At 45.0% G+C, this 20,999-nt stretch overlaps 1 protein-coding gene across 1 annotated transcript in view; it reads left to right on the forward strand.

Moving 5' to 3' along the window:
• The window catches only part of LOC131293988 (acid sphingomyelinase-like phosphodiesterase 3a), a 55,175-nt gene that overhangs the window by 20,246 nt on the left and 13,930 nt on the right, over positions 1 to 20,999 (forward strand). Inside the window, exons 3-5 of the mRNA XM_058322038.1 lie at positions 2,611 to 2,773; positions 12,255 to 12,463; positions 13,506 to 13,885. Of these exons, the coding sequence (XP_058178021.1) occupies positions 2,611 to 2,773; positions 12,255 to 12,463; positions 13,506 to 13,885 (752 nt within the window). The remainder of the gene's footprint in view (positions 1 to 2,610; positions 2,774 to 12,254; positions 12,464 to 13,505; positions 13,886 to 20,999) is intronic.

Below are 20,999 nucleotides of genomic sequence, written 5' to 3' on the forward strand. Positions count from 1 at the left end.
TCCCAATTCCCAGCACCTTGCGCCTCTCCAAACCCATCCCTGGTCGATGATAATGGAACGCTTGACTAGTAGTGGGGTGCTTTTTACGATAACAATACCGCCATGCTCTCGAGCACATGTGCTTGTGGAGCATATCTTTACGGACCGGTGAATACAATACAGGAGAAAAATGGACTCGAAACACTATTTATCGACGGATTTCTTCCACCACGGAAAAGCGCTTACCACCTGCAGACGGTGGAGCTAAGTGTGCTGCAAGAAAGGCATTAGCGCCGAGACCCACCGAATTCCGAACACGGAGCGCGAAAGGGAAAGAAAAACACCTCAAGTGTAAGGTTTCAACTCGACGGGTCTGATTTTTGGTCCAGCCGGTGATGTATTGGTGTTCAGCATCGCATCGCCGCGTTCCCAGGGATGTAAAAGAGCAAACAAAATGTGAAGAAAAGTGTGGAATTCGTGAACACAATGCAAGGATGGAGTTTTATTTTGTGGAAACGATTTCCATGGGCTTTTCCATGCATGAAAAGATAGCTTGTGCCACCGCCCTTAAGTGGAGCATTTCCGAGGGTTTCCTAACGCAGGTAGAATGTTGTAATTCGTCCCAAGTGAGGGAGAAACCGAGTGTAGGCCAGACTTTACATTGTGAATAGCGCTCAGATGGAAAATCATGCACAATAATGTTGATCGATTCCGAAGCACTTCACAATCGATACAAAAATGTAACGCAATTTTCTCGCTAGCATATGATCGAATTAGGAAAATGGAAGATTCATTCATGTGGTTTACATGAGACATTATTTTACCCAAATTTTTTGGGAAAATTATTCGTCCACTGCACCTTTTGTTGATGTAACATTTACATCTCATTGAATCGCCTATTAGGCCGGAATAATATTCATTCAATGTCGGGTCCGGAAAATCATCTTGAGTATTCCGGGCATCTTTACGGGTCACTGCACGGTCAACGTGCACTGCAAGCGTAAAGCCTCACTTCGGTACCGGATCCTACCAAAAGGGATGCTTTAAATGCCCCAAATCCCATACGATGATTAGGACCGGTAAACATGCAAATCGATTCAATGAACCGTCATCGTTGTGTGGCATGAATTTATAATTGAAACTACAAACCATTTGCGAACGGGCATGTGAGTTTTCCGTAGCCCGCAACCCAAACCCATGGTCATAACGTCAGGCCAAATACATAATACATAGGGAAAATTCGTGTACGCCAGCCGCACGGTGACAACCTTGTTCTTTTTATTCACCCTTCAGGTCACCTCTTCGAGCCCCTTCCAAGCGCCTCACCTTCCGGGTGGCTTTTGCATGTTGTGATTAAATCAAATCATTTACCGCTGACATTCACGCTCGGCTACATTTCGTATTGACATGAGATTGGTTGAGTTGAGCGGTGCTGAAAAAAGCGGAGTGTTTTCCACCTGAATAACGAATAAGCAGCCACCACCGCTTGCTGTGAAGAAATTTCATATTACGATGGCGATTAATAAATTACCCAAATTGAGCAGGAATCATTCGTACATGGAACTAGTTTCCAGCTCCAGTATTTTCGTGGGTGATTTGCGCATGGTGAAAGTTCTAAATTTCCATACTTCCACTTGTCCGTGGGTTGCGTGGGGCCCGGGTGTTGTGTGAGGACACCTAGCTCGTAAGCCAACTTAATCATAAAACCATTACATATTACTGCTTCCGGTGCACCGCACAGGCCGCACGGGAAAATGACTCCAACGCTCCCGTCGTGTACTGCAATTCAACTCGGGGCTTTCCCCCCAATCGTCCGCTTGTCTCGCCGGCTTTGTGAGAAGTTTGCACCCGGTCGGGAAAAAGCGTACCGCCTGCGCCAACAATGGAGCGCCGACTGGATAAAGCCTTTTTCAGTGTCATATCTCGCTGCAAATCCCACCGGATGACCTAATTCGCCAAAGACTCCGAACGTCCACCGAGAGCTAGGGTAGTGTTTTCCATGTTTTCCTTCCCCTGTATTTTTTTTCCTTCGCTGGAAAACGAAGCATATCTCCGCCACACTCGGGTGCTTGGCCAAAAAGTGCCATTGTCAAAACTGTGCGCCCTGATTGCCAAACTTCTGCGATTCGACTCGAGGCGAACGCTGGGGCGAACTTTTATCCCGTAGCGCAGAACTGCACAAGAGGCGCGCGCTATTGTGGGAAAATAGGAAATTCCGGTTTTTCCTCCACCCGTGAGGAGAAGGAGGAAAAATTCCCGGAAAAGTAGTTTCATTTATTCCGCACACATTCGCTGTCCAACAAACGGAACAACTATACGTACGAGAGGCAAACGGGGCCATCCCTGCATTTGCTTCCCGGAAAATCTTTCCCTTCGTACGCCCGCTCGTCCGCTAATCCTTTGGCGTTGTCCGTTATGGGGTTTACGGATTTGGTTCCTATCTTTCTAGTTGCACACACACACACACACACGCCTGCTCCACACATTCCAGCCACTCGCTCTTATTTGGGAAAACCACCGGGAAACGGTGGGATTGTCGTATGTGTGCCCGATTTTTTGTCTCCGCCTTTTTTTGTTTTGCTCCTTGCTCTTCCCCCCAACTTACTTAAACCGTTCCTCTTTCTTCCGCAGGTTGCTGGCTTACGGAGCACAGCCACTCGAACACGGCCAACGCCAAGCGCCCGGGACTCTACGGGGATTACATGTGCGACAGCCCATGGAGTCTGCTGGAATCCGCCACGCAAGCCATGAAATCCAAGCAAGGTGATAACGTCGAGTTCGTCCTCTGGACCGGGTAAGTAGAACAGTGTGCAGGCCGACCTCGTTGTCGCCTCCTCCGTCTCCGTTTTGATGGTCAGCGAATGTTTTTCATTTTTGCCTCCACCGGAATGGGTTCGATTGCTTTTCGGTTTCTTTGCCGCGCTCGTTGCCTCGTTCACGACAAACGACAAAAAAGCTGCAAACTTTAGTGCGCGTGATTTATCGACAGTCGGTACAATTTATGATGTCTTGCAAGAAGAAGGCAGGATCTGGGGAATATTGCGAAGCGGAGTAAAAAACGCGTCCTTTTGGAGCCGAGAAACAAGTGATGGCCGATTTTTTTGTTTTTGCTCTCGCTTTCCCGCCGTCTTTCCGCATATTGAACCACACGTTTTCCCGTTGACCAATCCACCAAAACCATTACGGAACTGGGTGGAAGGTTTTATGCCACAGCTTGTCCCTTCCACACTTCCGTTATACGGTCTTAGGTTTGGTGTAAAAAAAATGGCATCCAGCGGGAAATGAATCGAAGTGTAGCCTTCGACCTACGGTATTATTAATATTCTTCGGCAATCGCTATAAAATCTCGACCAGTATAAATCAAATCATCCAATGCATTGGCAGTTGGCTCCTTCCGGACCTAACTTTGGCTCCGGTGCTTTCGTGTTCCTTTTTCATTCCTTTTGTCTTCTCCGGTTTACATCGTGCCAGTTTCTTGAGGTGGGTGTGGTGGGTTGATGCTTTGTGCTTTTTTTCTTACATCTACCGCAGCCCTCTTGTGTTTCCGTGCTGCCGGACCTGGGCGATGGAAGATGGATGCTACTTTCATTGTCCCCTGCGGAGCCAGCTTCACTGGAGTCCTTCGTGGCCGTTTCGTCGCTTCTAGTCATTTTGTGATCGTTCAAGACGTTCATTTCGTTGTTTTTTGCCCCCTTCCCATCGAAACCGGTGCTTTTTCATGCGTCGTCTAGCGTTTTGAATATTTGATCAGGAATTACATAATGCTCCGATTGTGCGCGATATGAATGTTAAGTTGGTGCTTCCCGCGCTCCCTCTCGCTGGCGCCATTTCGTCACCATCGATCTGTTCGTCAGTGTATGTGTTTTTAGGTTGAAAAAGGTAAACAAGCGGGCGTTGCTTTCCACCCATCAAGCTGCTCTATTATTTTGCACACGTTGCCCCATTCGCGTTTTGCTGAAGCCAAAACTTCAGCACAATTCCGTTGACATTTGCCTGGAAATCGTCCTAAAGTTTCGCTCGATCGACCAAGGTTTGCCGATCGTTCGTGACAGTTTTACGCAAAGGGAACTAACAAAAAAAACATACCCTCCCACGAAAAACAACCGACCTTGGCATCATGTGTGTGCGGCATCGGAAAACTCGACGTGCCGAAGCGGCCTTTTCTTGTCTTTCATCCACCGGTTCAGATTTGATTTGATCGTGCCCCGTCAACGTTAAGCTGGTGGAACAATCAAAAGATAAAGTTCAAAGCTGCTCCAAAGACGTCGGCGGCCCTTGGGAAACGATGCGTACGTACGAGGCATCGCTCTCTATCGTTCCCCCCATTGGCAATGGGCCTCCATTTCCGTCGTCCTCGTTATCGTGTTCCTGGAAGGAGGGCGGAATAACAACGATTATGGCGAGGTGGGTTGAAAAGTGGAAGAAATTGAATTATCAGAAAACCATCACAAGTACCCGGGCGTGTAAGGATAACATGGAAACGTTTGTGTTTGGCGGAGAGTTTTCCCATTCCCCTCGTTTTGCAACCATTTGTACTACAAACAAAAGGTATTCCCCAATCCATACCGAGTTGTGTTTCTTCGGATATTTTCTCTGCAAATCCTTAAACTAACTTTCGAGTGCATTGTTTCATGTTTTCGTTACGCTGATTTAAATATTGCTTGGGCTTACGCAACGAATCCGAATGTCGAAGGGGAAAACACACACACAACGTCAATCAAAGATCGGTACGCACAGGTTATTTGCCACTCTCGGCTGCTTGTGCGAGTGGTACTTTAAATAAATATTCCATACACTACTGAGAGACCCACCAACTAACAAGCCGGGCAAACGCAACTTCTTAAGCTCCGGAGCGCTGCTTTTGAACTCGTGCTCATGCCCTCCCACCCCAAAAATAGCTCCCCTGCCCCTTCTCCGCTGGGCCGGAAAGGACCGGGGAAAATAAATCTTGAGTGTCTGTTCCATTTTTGATAGGCAATTTTCTCTCTCACCGTACCGATTCGAGCTAAGGATTTGTTCAAGTTTGCTCAAAACGGCAAACTGGGAAGCAGAAGGGGGCGAGAGAAAAAAAACTCGTGGATTCGTTTGAGTTTCCCACGAGATGAGACACAGGCCTCGAAATGCCGGCAAATGTGTACTGCATCATTCCGACCGTACGTATTTCCCTTTTCGTGGTGGAGTACGTGCAGGAGGAACCATTTTGATCTTTCAAGGCATACACAAAACACGGTACATGAGCGTGTGTGCCTTTGAAATATTCCTTTCCGATTCGAGGTGAAATTCAATTAATATTAAATGATTTTGTACTTCTGCCGTGAGGCGCAAAAGGGGGAAGCTTTTGGGGTTGAAAAATTGGAAACATTCCATACCGGGGAGGTTGGGTCATATGGCCCGATCTTGCCTGGGAGATATTAAAGTGCTAATGTACTCTGAGGCAGGGTGTGTGCCCTTTCTCGATGACCTTCAGCAAGTGATCACGTGGAGCGCGTGGCTTTGCCTGTTCGGATGAGATTTAAAACACGTGCGCTAGGTCGAGATGAAATTACCTCTGCACGGCACCCGGCGGGTGTTTAGAGAAATGTAAAACAATTTTCACCAGCCCGGGGCAGGAGTATTTGTTTTCGTTCGGGAAGAAGCATTGCAATAACCGCGCGTGTTTTGTATTCACGTCAAGTCCAAGGATAAATGTGGCCTGCAGGTGCGGTGCGGGAAGGAGATTGTTAGTGGGTGATTACATATTTATTTCGAAAAGATTATCTCATTTATGCCACGTGCACAGATCCCCTCCCACCCCTCTCCTCATTCCACATGAATTGCTATCTCCCCACGCGTCCGAAACGGCCGTCCCGTAGTTTGCTTCGTAGCTTCGTCTTGCTAATCTTGGCTCGCCTCCAGAAATGGCTGCAATGAAATCATAAAACCGACTGCCGAGCACCTTCGCTTTCCTGGGCTGGCGATCACGGTGGTTTTCTTCGGTGCGCCACCTTCGACCATTGGCCCCGACATACTTAGATCCACTTAAAGCGTTTCCACCGTGGAAACTGTGTCTTCACCCGTGTGCTACGGGCAGAAGAGTTTTTGCGCTCGAAAGGCTGCTTCAGAGTTCCGAGTAGAGAAGAACATGACCGGTTTCTCTTTCTTAAAGCTTTTCTTTCCTTCTTTCCACCCCCTGTCTGGTCTGAGTGCCGCTCAACTGGCACGACTTGACACGGTGCGGAATAAACTTGCGTTTCTCGGGGTTCATCCGGGACAAGGGCACTTTTCTAAGGGTTTTCCATGCCACGCCACGTCTTAACCCGTGCGTCACTCCGAAAGCCTACTCCGAACTCTGGAGCGTCTGGAGGGTAACTTCTTTTCTCTCGAGGCAAGCACTGCCCGAATCCAAGCTTTCCCGATGCTCCGTCAACGAAATTGGGTATCCTGGGGGGGATGGAAGAAAGCACAACCTACTGCCGTTCACGTGCTAACGATGTTACCCGACGTTAGGTCCACCTTTCTGGCAGCATGAATTTTCTTTTCAAAACCCAGTCCCGAGACGCTCTACACCGCTTCGCTGGGGGACCGTTAGGAAACAAGCCGGAAAATTGAGCGTTTATATATGTATGAGGAAAACCCCGGAAGCATCATCATCCCGGAGCACGTGGTTGGTTGCATGGCAAAGCCTGACATCTCACTCAGGCACGCTACATTAAAACACATCGAGCGAGGTCTGGCCGGCGGAACGGTACGGGTGAGATCGAGCTTAGTACTGATTAGGTTTCGGAGCCGAACAGGGGTGTGGGGTTTGTTCAAATATTTTAATTAACTAGAGTTATTGCTCGGTTATCGTGCAATTTTCAACAACTCCCGTTGACGCACTTCTCGGAACTAAGGGTACCTGGGGATTTCATCGCTTGGTACCGAGCGTAGCAGATTCGCTTTACCTAATCATCGTTGTGGCATCATCACAAAGGTGGAATTATTACTCTAATGTTTCTTGGAAGAGCATCACCATGTCCGTGTACCTGCATGGCTGAAGTTTTGTGCGAAATAACCACAAGCAAAGAATATTGTTATTTCGATTAAACCGTAGTTCAATTTTATGTGCTACTAGCTTGACGCCCCGGCGTTGCGCGGTGAAGAAGGAATTGAGAAAAGAATTATGGTTTTAACTAATACTTGAAAGATATGTTTGAATTTAATAGTTACAATAACGACATATTTAAAATTTTTGATATTTCATCAATTTCCCCGCGATGTATAAACCTTAGTGTAACTATGGTAGATACACCTTGACATTTGTTTACATGCTTGTTTTGTTTGTGTTAGTAAAACTGAGTTTAAATTGTAAAATTTAGATGATTTTATCAAAAAATAGTGATCAAACAAACCTTCAACAACATCTGCAGTACTTAAACTTAATGTGTGAAAAGTTTCAGAAGCGACGGTTCAATATTGGTCGAGTTTTAGGTGTACATAGAAATCCATACATAAAAAAAAGCTAAAATATGTAGTAGATGATTCGAATGTTTTCATTCTCAGTGTCAGAAAAAGAAACCTCTCCAAAACAATTCAATACACAACTTCGAAACGTTTCATTGAAATTGGAAAACTGGTTGTTACTGTCCTATGAAATGCGAGTTTATGCTGGTATCACAGTTTCACTCGCTTGTTAAGTAGTGGTCCACTTTTCCAGTCACATAAAAGTAACAGCTTCAGTAAACATGATTATCGACCTATTTAATTTATGACAGAAACACTCGATCTGGACTAACGGGTCTTGTCGAAAGCAGTTTAATTCTGTGCGATTAAAAATCGTTAAAGCTATTTGACGAAGAGACGTGGGGTCTACAACCAGCAGTTCATTCGTTTGAGGAAAGCTGCGAAGGAAAAAGCTGCCAACGATAGAAAAATGATGCTAATACCATTCGACGCTCGATGGCCTCATTCAACCTCGCGTTGGGGAGTTTGTTTTTGAGTGTTTTCATTATCCTACATTAGAAGCAGTGTAAGAAAATAAGTTTAAACCACAAGTCTTTAAACATTCGACCAACGTCCGACCTTCGCCATCGGGCGAAAGAGGAACCGGAATGCGACTCCCTGCAACAGCGCCACGCTCTTTTCCCACGAGCCATTCCACTAACTGTCGGCCACTGATACCTATCGATGCAATGCAGAACATTTGCGGTCAGTGGTTCGTAAAAGTTTCTTAATTTCTCCCCCTTGCCCCACTCCGTGACGACGAGTTCTCCCATGAAATGGCCCGATTTTCCATCCACTTGCAGCGATGGCGAAAGGGAATCAACAAGAACAAACCCTCTCTCCATGGCCGAGATAGGGAGAGGAGGGGGCCGTCGTGGTAAATGAAATAATTTCTTTCCCATTCGGTTCGATTCCAGTGGTTCTCGCGGTTCACATCGGGACGAAAACCTTAGCGAAGAAAAGTGCAGGAAAAGTTCTCCGGTTTAAGGGTGCCAAGCGGAAAACACTTCCAAAAACGTGTGGTGAAAGATGCAGTGTTTACATTGCGTTCGAAATCTGGCAGCTTCGGTTAGCGGTCGAGCGGAACGCAAACGTTTCCTCCGGTTCTAATTAAATAGCCAATTAAGTGCAAAATTCATTCATTCACTTATTAAGTTTGCTCGAGTTTAATTTGGCGAATGGTTTCGTGCGCTTCAACATTTCTTAGTTCGAAGATAAGTTATTTAATTTCCTAATGAAATAGTTAATTCCATTTCTCAGTATAATGTTAATGTGTGTCTAACCTATAAATTGTCATTGAAAAATGATCTAACATTATTCAAATGTAAGCTTCCTATGTTTGAAGGAGTACCTACGATCACATTTTTAAGGTTCGAACTTCGAACGCCCTATTTAACAGTTTTCTCTAACTAAATGCTTGTAAATTACATGCATTTCATAGAAGTAGTAAGATTGAGTAGTAATCAGTTTCGTCTGAAATTGTTTACGCTACAATGAATTTGTTGATTCGCTTTTCATTAGTTTGGAATTTCGTTGCAGTGTTTCTGAGCATTGAGTGGAAATTCTATTCCACTCGGATACGATCTCGTAACAATCATGGAAAATGAAACAGTTTTTGTGCTGACATTCCCCTTCATTTGTAATCAATTGAAAGCGAGAATAACACGCATTCCTTCGCGAACTTTGCGTACAAGCTGCTCGTTTATTTTTGCTTCGATTTCGGTAGCGCACCGAGGAATTGCTCGGTTAACTCATTCCATTTGTCGATGGGAGAAATGTATTTCAAAGTAATTAAGTTGTTTGGCTTAGTTTAATTTTCTTCGATAAGCAAAATAACATTCCACAATGGTTGCCACCATGAAACCCTTGCCTGAGGGCAGGTGCTTCTAGCAGATCACCCTGTCGTAAGCATCCAATTTCTTGGAAAAGCAGCTTTTTTCTCCAAGCATTCGTCGAAGATAGACGGTGCTGGGTGGCATCGAAAAAATAACGCAATTCCCCGTGGCCGTGAGCAATTCGATGAATAAAACATACCTTTCTCATGCCGGGAAAATTGTCGTTTCTTCGTTGACCAGATCAGGTTACATTAAACCGGGTGGCAAAGAAAAAGAAACTTTTAGAAATATGCTAGCGTTTTACGAGCTTCATCGAACAAATTACATTAAATCCAAATGAAATGGAACCAAAAACAGAAACGGATGGAAACACCACGCAATAACATTTTTGAAATAAGGGTTCACTTTTCGGCTGAAAATTAGTGAGGTAGAATACGAGAAGATCTCGACGCCGTTAATTTCTGTGGACTTTTCGTGTATAGGAATTCTAAGATATCATTTCAGGCAAGCGCTCTTTTTCAAATTGTGCATTCGATGATTTGATGAATATCAGTATTCGGCAACGGCACGAACAGTTCAAGCTCAACTTTGATAATTATTTTTTCGAGTAGAATGTCACTTCATTATTATATGTTAGATTTGGAAGAAGGACTAAAAAATTTTTGTTAATTTTGTAAAGGTACACATTTTTATCAGTAAAACTATAACCGGTAAAGAAATTTCAGCAATAAAATAGCGAACTTGGAAAAGAAACGCTATGTCCTAATAAAAATCTTCCAATCCATTTTGTACGATTTCATCTGTACAAATTGAAGAAAAATGTTGCTACTAGCACTCGTTTTGCCTTATCGAAGTACAAAGCCTTCGACCCATGTAATTGACACTTTTTGGAGCTCATCAAAATTCAAGACAATCACCATGGCCCATTTTCTTCGTACCAGTGAAGATGTTCACCGCCACCGATTGAATTTCCAATCAATCCTTGGCGGACCAACTGTTCACCGGTTGGCGAACGGTGAAAATCTGTCACACCGTAAAAGCGCCCTGCCAACATCCGTGGCGCGAAAAATCTATTCGGTTTTCAACGGTCAACTCCACTCCCTGCCCACTACCACGCCGGCCCAGTAAAAACCTGGTCAATGCATTGATTCATCGAACCAAGGCCAGGCACAACATAAAAAGCCAATTCAGAAATGTCACGGCAAGGATATTTATTGAAGCTTAAGCGATTGAATCTTTCGCTCGTCCATTGCGCCAAAGCATTTACGTTCCGGTACGTTTCTCCATCCTCCACTGTGGACTCCACCGGAGGCGGATTGCCAAACTGCCCATAAAACGGCGTGGGCGAGCGCTCCAATTCGATCGTATCGCTGCACGATAATTCGGCTAGCACTTTCCTTTTGCCTCGTACATATTTTTTGGTGCGCTAAGGTTTCGGTCCGTTTTTTTTTCTCCCATCAACGGTCGTTTGTCGTTACGGTTCGATAATTTTAAATTTCGCAGCCGGCCCCATTGTCCACGAATCGTTCTGCGCTTGTTCCTGCGTCGTACGGTTACAAGTGCAGGATTTCGTTTTTTCAATCAACCGATCGTTCTTTTACGTCTTCTGCCCGAACCTTTCCAGCGAACCCAATTTTTGCCCCTTCTTGACAGATCGAATAGCACTTCTATTTGAACTCATTTCCATATTCTCATAGAGGTGTTTCCGGAAATCTTTAGTCAGGCAAAAAGATGAGTCGTAGTGGTAGAAATAATAAATACAAAAAAATTTACCCCGTTCAAAGGAAAATCGCAAAAACTTCCATCGGTTTAGCCTAGCAGTTTTTCTCTTCTGCTAGCGAGAATGAAAAAAAAATATTATAAACGCGAACGTAAAATGAATGCCTTGAAACAGGAATAAATGAATTCCCTTACATTCAAATTTCACTCGAACAAATCGTTGCACTTCACAACCATCTGAAGCGTGTTATTCAAAAAGATTGAATAGAACTGTTTTCCATGGTTGCTTTCAACAAAGCATGCGAAAAGTGAAGCTTCCTGTTACCTGAGCAAGCGTTTCTAAGTGATGAGCAATCTCTTCGAATGATAATTGGTATTTGTATGAGCCCCCAGCATAGCTGAGCATTACCATTCCTTCGCCATAGAAGAACGACCGACACCAAGCCCGAGCGGTTGGACGGTGAATGATTTGAATAAATTTTCCACCTCACCACGCTCAATGGGAAGGAAACTGTGAGTGAATGTTCCGGAAGCATTCTGGCACATGAAAAAAAAAAGAAAACACTCACAGAGAAGTTGATAGTGAAGAGGAAACTGGCAAAGCTACAGAACTAATAAAAAACGGTACAGAGGGTAGAAGAAAAATGTGCCACCGATGGTGTTGCATTCATTACCATCGCAAATGCTTTGCGGGCCCGTAACCGCAGGCTGTTGGTTTTCCTCGGGAGGAAATCTATCTTCCCCGAACCACCCGTGTGCCTTCCTCCGCAACCCCGCCAAGTGGAATGAATGGCGCTCGGGTGGAAAACTGTCATCTCATTGTCGTCGCCAGGGTGTCGGTAGGTAGGCATTTGCTGTCCGACTGGACGGAGAGTCATCGTGCAGGGAAATGGGAAAGAAGGACGGGACAAGGTATGGAAATTTGCCATCCCATCAAGGAGCACTCGGATGCCTGTTTCAATGCTGGCTACTCCAAATCGCTCTCTTTGTACTGAGACTGAAAATAAAAGTGATAAAACAAAATTCGTAGATAAAACGATAATGAGGGTTGGATATTGTTCCTCAAATTTTATAGCTACGTTTTCAGTAATACATAAAATAAATTTACACAAATTTCAGCTCTTTCGACATTGTTGTACTGTTGAATACTCGTTTTAATACATGTGCTTTTCCGCGCCCAGAATTATCCCTCAGCTTTTCTCGTTTCTGTCGAAAACCACTAACCATTCATAATCCTCTTACATGGCGTTTCGCTTTCAGCGACGGACTGTCACATTCTGCCAAACGGATGCACGAAAGTAAACGCCTAGCCGTGCTGCGGAACATCACGGACCTGCTCAGCCGAACGTTCCCATCTCAGTTCGTGTTTCCCGTGCTGGGCCACGAGGATGCCAGCTCCAACTTCGAGCAGATCGGTCAGCTCTGGAAGCAGTGGCTGCCACTGGAGGCGGTGCAAACGTTCCAAAAAGGTAAGTGTCTGTCAGACTGAATGAGAAGAATTTGTACAAATTTATCCAACGATGGGATGATGGTCTCTTCATTCTGTTTAAATGCTTTCAAATGTTAATGTGGAATAAAAGACAACAAATTTACATTTTAAAAGTAGCAACTTTTACCTAACACTAACTGCCAAACACATTCTGAACTTCAAATTATAACTTGTAAACTCAAATTGCTATGAAAACATGGAACGCTTCATTAGAGCTATTATTTCACAGCAGAGGCGGATCATAGGGTAAGCAAACTAAGCAGCTGCCGTTTGGCTTTGCCAAGCCGTCGGAGCCCCATAATTTTTGCGCATAGTTTTTGTCAAATTTCAATGCTGGAATTATTTTGCCAAACAGTTCAAACTAACGAAATCAAATGAAAGTAAAAAAAAAATATGATAATGGATAAAAATTATGCTTGTAGTTAAATCTTAATTTCAATTGTTTTTTCGGTTTATCCTTGATTAACATTTATTTATAATCCACATTTGCATTTAAAATGTTTCGTTTAAATTGCTTTATTGAAAGTTGGTCGTCTACTGTTTACTTAATAGCTTAACGAAATATTCTATGTGTCAGCATACACGAATAACCTATACATGAGCCTCGAGGAAGTTAATACAAGGGTCAATCAGGTTAAAACACCATGCCTCTGAAAAACGCATGAAAACAGCAACATACTCCTGCAATCTATTGTGGCTTAATTTTAGTTGTGTTAAAGAGCATTCAATATTTTTATGATGAGATAACATAAACCAAATTTGTTTGTGGCAAATAAATTTCTAAATGAAATGTTCACTCGTCGACCGAAAAGTAATATGATCGATGAAACCGTTTCATTTGGCTCACTTCAAATGGTGTTGAAGATCTGTATTAAAAGTAATCCATAAAATAAAACGTTAAAGCAATCTTGCATTACGCCATAGAAAGAACCTTTTTGTAAGTTTAAGTGAAACATACCCCACCTACACCTCTCCCTCAAAGATGGCGCTTACAAACTTTACAAACCCTGCCCTATTTCCAGGTGGCTACTACACAATCGAGCAGACCAAGAGTCGGCTGCGGATCATAGCTTTAAACACAAACTACATGCGGCACGACGCGAAGTACTCGCAGTCGCACCCGTCGGCGGTGAAGCAGCGTCCAGATGGCTCATACCACTACCCGGGCGGTGGCCACTACGGGGGCACCGACCAGCACATGGGCAAGCACTACCACACCCGGGAGGGCAGCTCCACCGGGTATCTGTACAGCGACCGGCAGCGGAATGGCTACAGTAGCAGCAGTAACCTGCCGGACGGCGGCCATGCCAGTGCATTATCGGGATCAAGCAGCCACGAGTCGGAGAAGCAGTGGGAATGGCTGGAGGAGGTTCTAGCAAAGTCTAGTAGAAATAAGGAAACTGTAAGTACTGGCACTATCGTTTATTTGAAAAGTTTTTCTTAAGAGTAGAAAATGGGATACCGAGAATTTCCTGTTCGATCTAGTTAGCGTATCTATTAAATTCTCTTTCATGCTTGCAATTATAATACACTTTTTCCTCGAGAAATTGCAACAACCATTTTGTGTGAAACGGAATGGAAGACTGTGCTACGTTTTGGAATTAAAAGTTCTGTTACAAAAACAAATGTCAAAAGAAGTATCTAAGGAAAACAAATTTCTTAAAAGCTTCAGGGTAAAAAATCTGTCTGTACACCAAACGAAAAATAATTTTTCATCAGCCAACGCCGTTTTAAAGTTGCCAACCAGCAACATCGAGACAACGACACGACTTTGGCACAGACAGGCACAGAAAGCCAGCCGGGAGAACTTTACCGAAAAGACGAAAGTGCTGCAAAAGTACAAAAGTAGAAAGTGAAAAACCAACTTTGCAACATCTCTCCGGTCGAAACAGCAAAACGGAAAGCAATAAGACGACCAAAAAATTGGAAGAGTGGGGGTGGAAAACTGAATCATTAGAAATAAGAAGAAAAAAACAAGTGGCCAAGATCGAAGGGCACCGGGGCGAAAGTGTTACAAAGCTGGGCAGTAAGCTTTTGACAAGAGAAGCGAAGTCTCCCTAAATTTTATGGCCACGGTGTCGCCAGCGGACGGAGCGAGGAAACTTGTCGGCAGCTTTCTGTGTATTTTTTTTCCGTGTGTCTGTTGTGAATGGTTCTGCTCAAAAGATGTGTGCCACTGGGATATCTCACTTTTGTAGCGTTTTTCATTTTTCTTTCCACAGAGCTACTTAAACGAGGTGAAAGGTTCTGGTTTCTTAACATTACCACGATCTTTTTTCGTGCTCTCTAAACATGAATATCTCTCTTCCAACAGATTTCGTTTTCGTCATGAGTGTTTGGTGGTGAGGATATGAACTGTTATGTTTTGTTTTGCTTTTTTGATGGTTCATTTTGTTTTTAATTTGTTTCTCTCCTTCACTGGCCCAGCTTTGCAACTTGCTTGCAACATTTCCCTGCCCGATGCACCGGCCTCACAGCCCGCCTGCCCGGGGTCGGAACCTCGGGATGAACGGGTGGATTGCCTGAAAGGAAAATTAAAATTAATTAAAAAAGTCCCGCAGCAAACTTCTCGGGGGTTTCTCGGTAATCTTTTTCGCGCTGTTTACAGTGTTACTTGCAGCGAAACAATGCTCGTGGACCGTGGACCGGCAATCCGTCCATCATGGTGACCCAACGCTCAGACGTTACTGTTTGTTACAGGGAGAGACCAGGGTGGGCTCCGGGAAACCCTTAAATCCTCCAAGTTGGTTTCATCGTTTTGTGCCGGTTTCGCTCACTTTCTGCTACAGCCAGGAACGCTCAGCCTCGGTCAGACAAAACCACCCTTTCCGACCGTTTCTGGGGCGGGTCGTTTGAGTCACGTCTTAAGCCAGCGCGGGGCACTGTGAAAAGAACAGGTTTTTTTTTGCTGTTGTTGGTTGTGTTGCAAAGTTCGCACGAAGGTGGCCGAGATTTTCATCATTAAAGTGTACCGTTTAGTGTAACACTCGCACCCGCGCGCCTGTTTGCTTAGGGTTGGTGCCGATGGCGATTTAAAAATATGCTCGCTACATTGTAAATTCATTAAAAAAGAGGGTTTTCGGGACGTCGCAGAAGAAAAAAACGACGCACACGGGAACATGTTTGCACAGGGATTGCAAAGACGCTAAATGAGCAGGAAAAAAAGTAAAAAGAGGCCGTTAGGAAAAATTTCCCCAAAATCCCGACCATTATCCACGCGGTTGTTAATCTCTGGTTAATGAAGTTTGTTGATTTTCTTTTTCTTTTCCCATTACTTCTCCTCTTTCCCCCCCGGTCGGTTGATTACTTCATTCGTTTTGGAGACTTTCCCTTTCGTGCCAGAGCGTGGCAGATTGTTGTTTTGTTTTTGGACAAAATTTAAAACCAGTTCAAGACCACCAGCCTGTAAAACGGTAGCAAAGCCCGCAGGCTAATGGTGAAGAAATGTTTCCTAATCTTTCACCGACAAAGCCCGCTGGTGGCTGGAGGCTTTGGTGAAGCTTGGCAAAGCTGTTCCTTCTTGATCCGAGTGTTGCTTTTTTTCTCACTTGTGTTCTCATTTTTAATGAGATTGTCTGGTAAACCAGTGTGCTGGTATGAAGATATTAAAAAATAGGGATAAAAAAGATCTAGCAGTTGGTATGGGGTAAAAAAATCTTAGTAGAACAATTCTCCTTTCCTGACAGAATAGCACACCTTCGCGTCTTTTTGCTTCTCTGGCTGGTAGATGTAATAATCGGAGGAAAGAGAAGTGGATTAGTTTATGGCAAAAACTTTCGGCGAAGGTGCTAACGGTTTTAGAACGGGCACGGTTAAATCACACCCATTAGGAAAGGCAGTTAATTATGGTTAACACTCGCAGAGCTAATCATGTAAAAGTCTTCACAGATCCGCCCGGCACTTTCGGGTTGGGCAAGCAGTCCTACGATCTTTACTTCCGTTTTAAGCCAATCCGCGGCTTGCATTTTTCTTGTCGATACTTTTGTGGATGCACAACCGACTTGTTCCGAGTTGGAAGCTGCCTGACAACCCCGTAGACAGCTGCTACGACCCTGAACGTATCGTAGGAACGGTGCGAAGTTTTCCAGTTTGCAGGCTTACATACTTTAGTAACGTTCCGCTTCGCTTGGCTGTTGCGTTATTTGAGTGAGTGAGAAGCAGAAGCGCGATTAATCCGCTTAAACGCGCCCCGCACAAACGTCACTGATGGGGCGAAGCTGGATTAGCTGGCGGCTTTCGGGTGCAGAAACGTTGCTGATTAAACGAAAACTTTCCCATTACACACACACACACATGCACGCGCGTGAACGTGTGATAGGCGCTTTATGTACAAATATTTGCCGACGGTTCGTGCGGTGATGCCCTCGAGGAGGGGGCGGACCTGGGTGTGTATCCTTAATTGGACTTTGATCTTGGCTGGCTTTTGGTGCTTCAGTTCGCTTATCGGTGAGTTGCGTGGCATTACGAGTGACAATATCGACACGAGGGTACCGTGCCTATCATAAGCGCGGCTTCAAAAACAACTATTTTCCACGTGGGGAGTTTCGCGGTGATCAGCACCTACGCTTTTCTCGGTGGGCTGTAATTTAAATGCTGTGCAAACATTATTTTGGGTGGCGTGCTGAGAGTGCTGTGGTTCAGAGGAGAAGGAAGGCGATAGGGCTCAGGGGCGGGAAAAACCAAACAGTGCGATAATTAGCGGACAACGGCCTGCTTTGTGCGATCCCCACACTCATGAGCATGTACACACAGGCACCAGCAAGGCTAGCGTTTATCCTAGGGGTTGGTGAAATATTTGACACCTTTCACCGCAGCAAATAAATGAACAGAATCGACACACTCCAAGCAAACGGGCCTGGCTCGTCCCTGCTTCGTCGTTATCAGCAGGGTTTGCTGTTGAAATGAAAATTACAAATTATCCCCAGTGGACACGAGAGATACTAAGAGCAATATTTATTATTATTAAGACACATGGTGGAACTTTTTGGATTTTTAACAGCTATTCCTACTTTAGCGTTGCGTTGGCTTCAAACGTTGGCTTTACCTTCAAGGCCTTAATGGCCAGCATTGTCCTCCCGCTAACAAAGCCCCAATGAATTGTAACAGCCTTCTACCGCTTTATAAAAGTCATCAGATGGAATGATTTCCACCCCGAACAGCCGTGGGTGTTTCGCTATTTATCAATGTCCTGTTTAAACTGCCATTAAACAGTGCTACTCGAGGGACCCGAGAGTCCGTGGCCCGGTCCGCACCGGGGGGAACTGGAAGACAAGAGTCCCGAGGCAAGTTTACACAAGATGGCAAAACTTTGTCACTCCGGCAAAACGGTGCTATTTCGTTTGCTTGTTTCGATAAATGAGAGAAAACGCGCAGTCACTCTTCCGTTTCTTTTCGTTCAATGAAAGTTCCATCCTCGTTCCGAAAACGGGCGGACAGTTTATGAATGACGGCGGAAATGAGACACGAACCGGGCGGTAGTGGTTACACAAGCGATGCTAGAAGCCAAGTGGCAAATACAACATAACATCGCTGTCAAACGAAGCGGACAAGCGTTCCTTCCTGTGCTTGCGGAACTCGTTCGATGGGTGACGAAGAAGTTTTGGGCCGGAATCCATCATTCCGCAGTCGCGTTAACGATTTTGAGACGGCATCCGTTTGTTGTGCAAGCCATCGAAGCATTACAAAACCTTTTCCGAACACTTTCCCCTCGTTTCATCCTCCCAAAACACGGGTAGGGGTATATTGGACCGGGAGATCCTGTTATCTCGGAACCGCCTCCCATTCGAAACAGACGCTAACGTTCGAAGCGTCGGAAATGAAAATAATCAGCATCCTGCCTGTAAGCTGTCCGGTGCAGCTGATCAAATTAAAACTAAATTAAAAATCGATTAACGCCGCTATTAATGGAACTGTGTTCAGGGTGCTGGCTCACCTCTTTTTCTTCCAGGGCGCTCCACAGTGGGTGGCGCAACAGCAACAACGAACATCGGGTTGTCTATACATCGCATTTCGCACGACTGAAGCTGGAAAACGTTTTCCAAGAAACAGCTCGCTGTTATGCAGCAAGATGTTCCCGTTGCGATAATGAGAAGCGATTAAACGCGAAATTGGAAAAACGCCCGTGCTACGCAAAGGGTATAGAAGTTTTAGCCATCGTTTTGGCTCGCGGGCACGGAATCGGATCTGGTAATTTCGTTGAAAACTTTCCGTCGGGCCAAGAAGATTACCCGTATCGCCCCGGTACAACTGGTGAACTCATTTCTCCGATAGCCTCCTTCTCCTCCCCCACCTGACGCTCGGTTTCGGTGGCCTCGGGTTGCTTTATTAATTTCGGCATCTTATTCAGAAGGCCATTTGCATTAACTCCCCCACCAGACGGGCGCCATAAATCCAGGGTGGCTTATCGCGAAAGCTCCTCGGGAAACAATTCGATGCTGAACAGATAATCATAATAAATCCGTTTTAGTCGGCCGGATAACGTCCATCGCGGGACGATGAATCGAACTTAACAATAATGTCGTGCCGTTTGTTCTGGGTTCGTTTTTATCTGGCAAAACCATTTGGCGCCCCCAGACTTCAGGCAAGTGGGAAGAATAATTTTCCGGACAGGTCCAATATGTTTGGCTTATAGTTGACGGAGTGAAAACTTTATCAAAATGGAATGGGCTTCACATCGATGAGAACGATTTCTTAAAGGATTCAATCGTGGAGCTTCAAAGTCTCTGTTCTACCATTCGTTGGTAGGATACTAACCTGAAAATATCAAGTTTTCCCGACCGGATGCCCTTCATGATACTCTTGCACACATGCAATACACAGGAGTTCTTTTTTGCAAAATAAATTGATGAAAAGTCTAGCAGAGAAATTGATACCTTTGAAGAATGCCTCCGGTCAATCTTCCCTCTCATGGTAGAGTCCTTACATTCCGCTTCTTATGCACCTTCCGTCTGTTGGTGCTTCGTTTGGCTGCGTCCATGCCGTGGAACGTGGACGGTTCCGGTCGTGCTGACTCCGGCATTCGACCAGGGCAATCATCATCAATCAATGCGATCCGATGCATTTCTGGCAGAGCATCAAAAACCTGATCGGAATCGGACGGAAGATAAATTAGATCGAGCTAGAACTGGGCTACCGGGCTCTGATTCGACGCTTTAATACTCTATTTATTTTATTCCACCGGTGCACATCGAATCAAATCTCGCACCGAAAATCGGCCTCATTCGGCACCGGCGGCCATCGGCAAAGAGCTGGCTCGAAGAGAAAATCCCCTTTTCCCTATCGACAGTGAGAGGCAGCAGCAAAAAATAGGAAAAAAAAAGAGTAGAAAACTCTGGACACCATCTCGACGAGAATCGAGCACGAGCTGATTTATGGAGCAATCTGGAGTGGTCACCATTCGTTTATCCGGTTATCCGTAATTGATTGAATCCATTTTATTGCAAAGGTTTTCTCTGCAATTCTATAGAATTTCGTTTCTTCTCTGATTTCTGTGGGCTGCTTCGTGGACGAGACACTTGAAAAGCCTTTGGCAACCAGCAATGAAGCGCTCGCCTGCGATGATCTATGAGGGCTTTGGAAGGGTACGGCCACACTTACTGGGAATCTATCGATTTGCACACATTGCCGGTGCGTGGTTATGATCCATTGATATGTCATACTACGGTCAAAACCATGATTTAAGTTCCGAAAATTGATTTCCAAAATACGTCAGCAAACTGGATTTTGTTTTCGCCATAAACAACGTCTTCATCTAATTCATTTTTGAAACCGTCAACCTGTATTCCGAGGCTAATTGGATTTGGCTTAACAATATTATGCACTTTAAACCACCTCCCCAAAAACTCGACTTCAAAGTCCCGACGGATAGGAACATGCTTTGCAAACCAAACACATCGACAAATCGGTATTCCCAGGCAGAAAATTTCTACTTCTTTCTAACACACCGTCGCCTGGTGTATGAATAATTAAATTTGCGTGCGCCTCGGGCAAGATCAGTCCCCCGGCCTGACATCGTCATGCCCAATTTCCTTTGCAGCTGGGAATTTGCCAAAGATTTACATCTTACGTGTATTAAAAATTCAGCCGCTTGTCACAGCTGTGGTTTTCAGTAGTGCACGGCTGCGATTTACGGAACGAGTGACATGAGAAAGCATTTTCACCACCGCTTTCCGTCCCGCTCCAGTTCGTTCGCATGAACTATCGCCATCCAAAACCCAAAATCAATATCGAAATCTCCAACCGACAAATAACATAAGTCCTGATGTGGGGTTATGGTCTGTCGTGCCACTAACGGGTCTGGATAATTCATCATCAAGCAGAGTGAAGCCATCCGGACCGGCTGGATCCATTAGTCATGCCGTTATTTTATCGAAGGAGTCACCCGGGGTGTGGGATTTTCGGATGACTTCCTCTTTTCATTCTTTTTACTCCTGAGTTGAGGTTGAGTGCAGGAGACGCGATGCCTGCCAACTTCACTCGTCTCCCGCCGTTGAGGTGACTTCGTATCGGCACTAAAC

Source organism: Anopheles ziemanni, chromosome 2 (genome assembly GCF_943734765.1).
Source record: "Anopheles ziemanni chromosome 2, idAnoZiCoDA_A2_x.2, whole genome shotgun sequence".
Taxonomy (NCBI): domain Eukaryota; kingdom Metazoa; phylum Arthropoda; class Insecta; order Diptera; family Culicidae; genus Anopheles; species Anopheles ziemanni.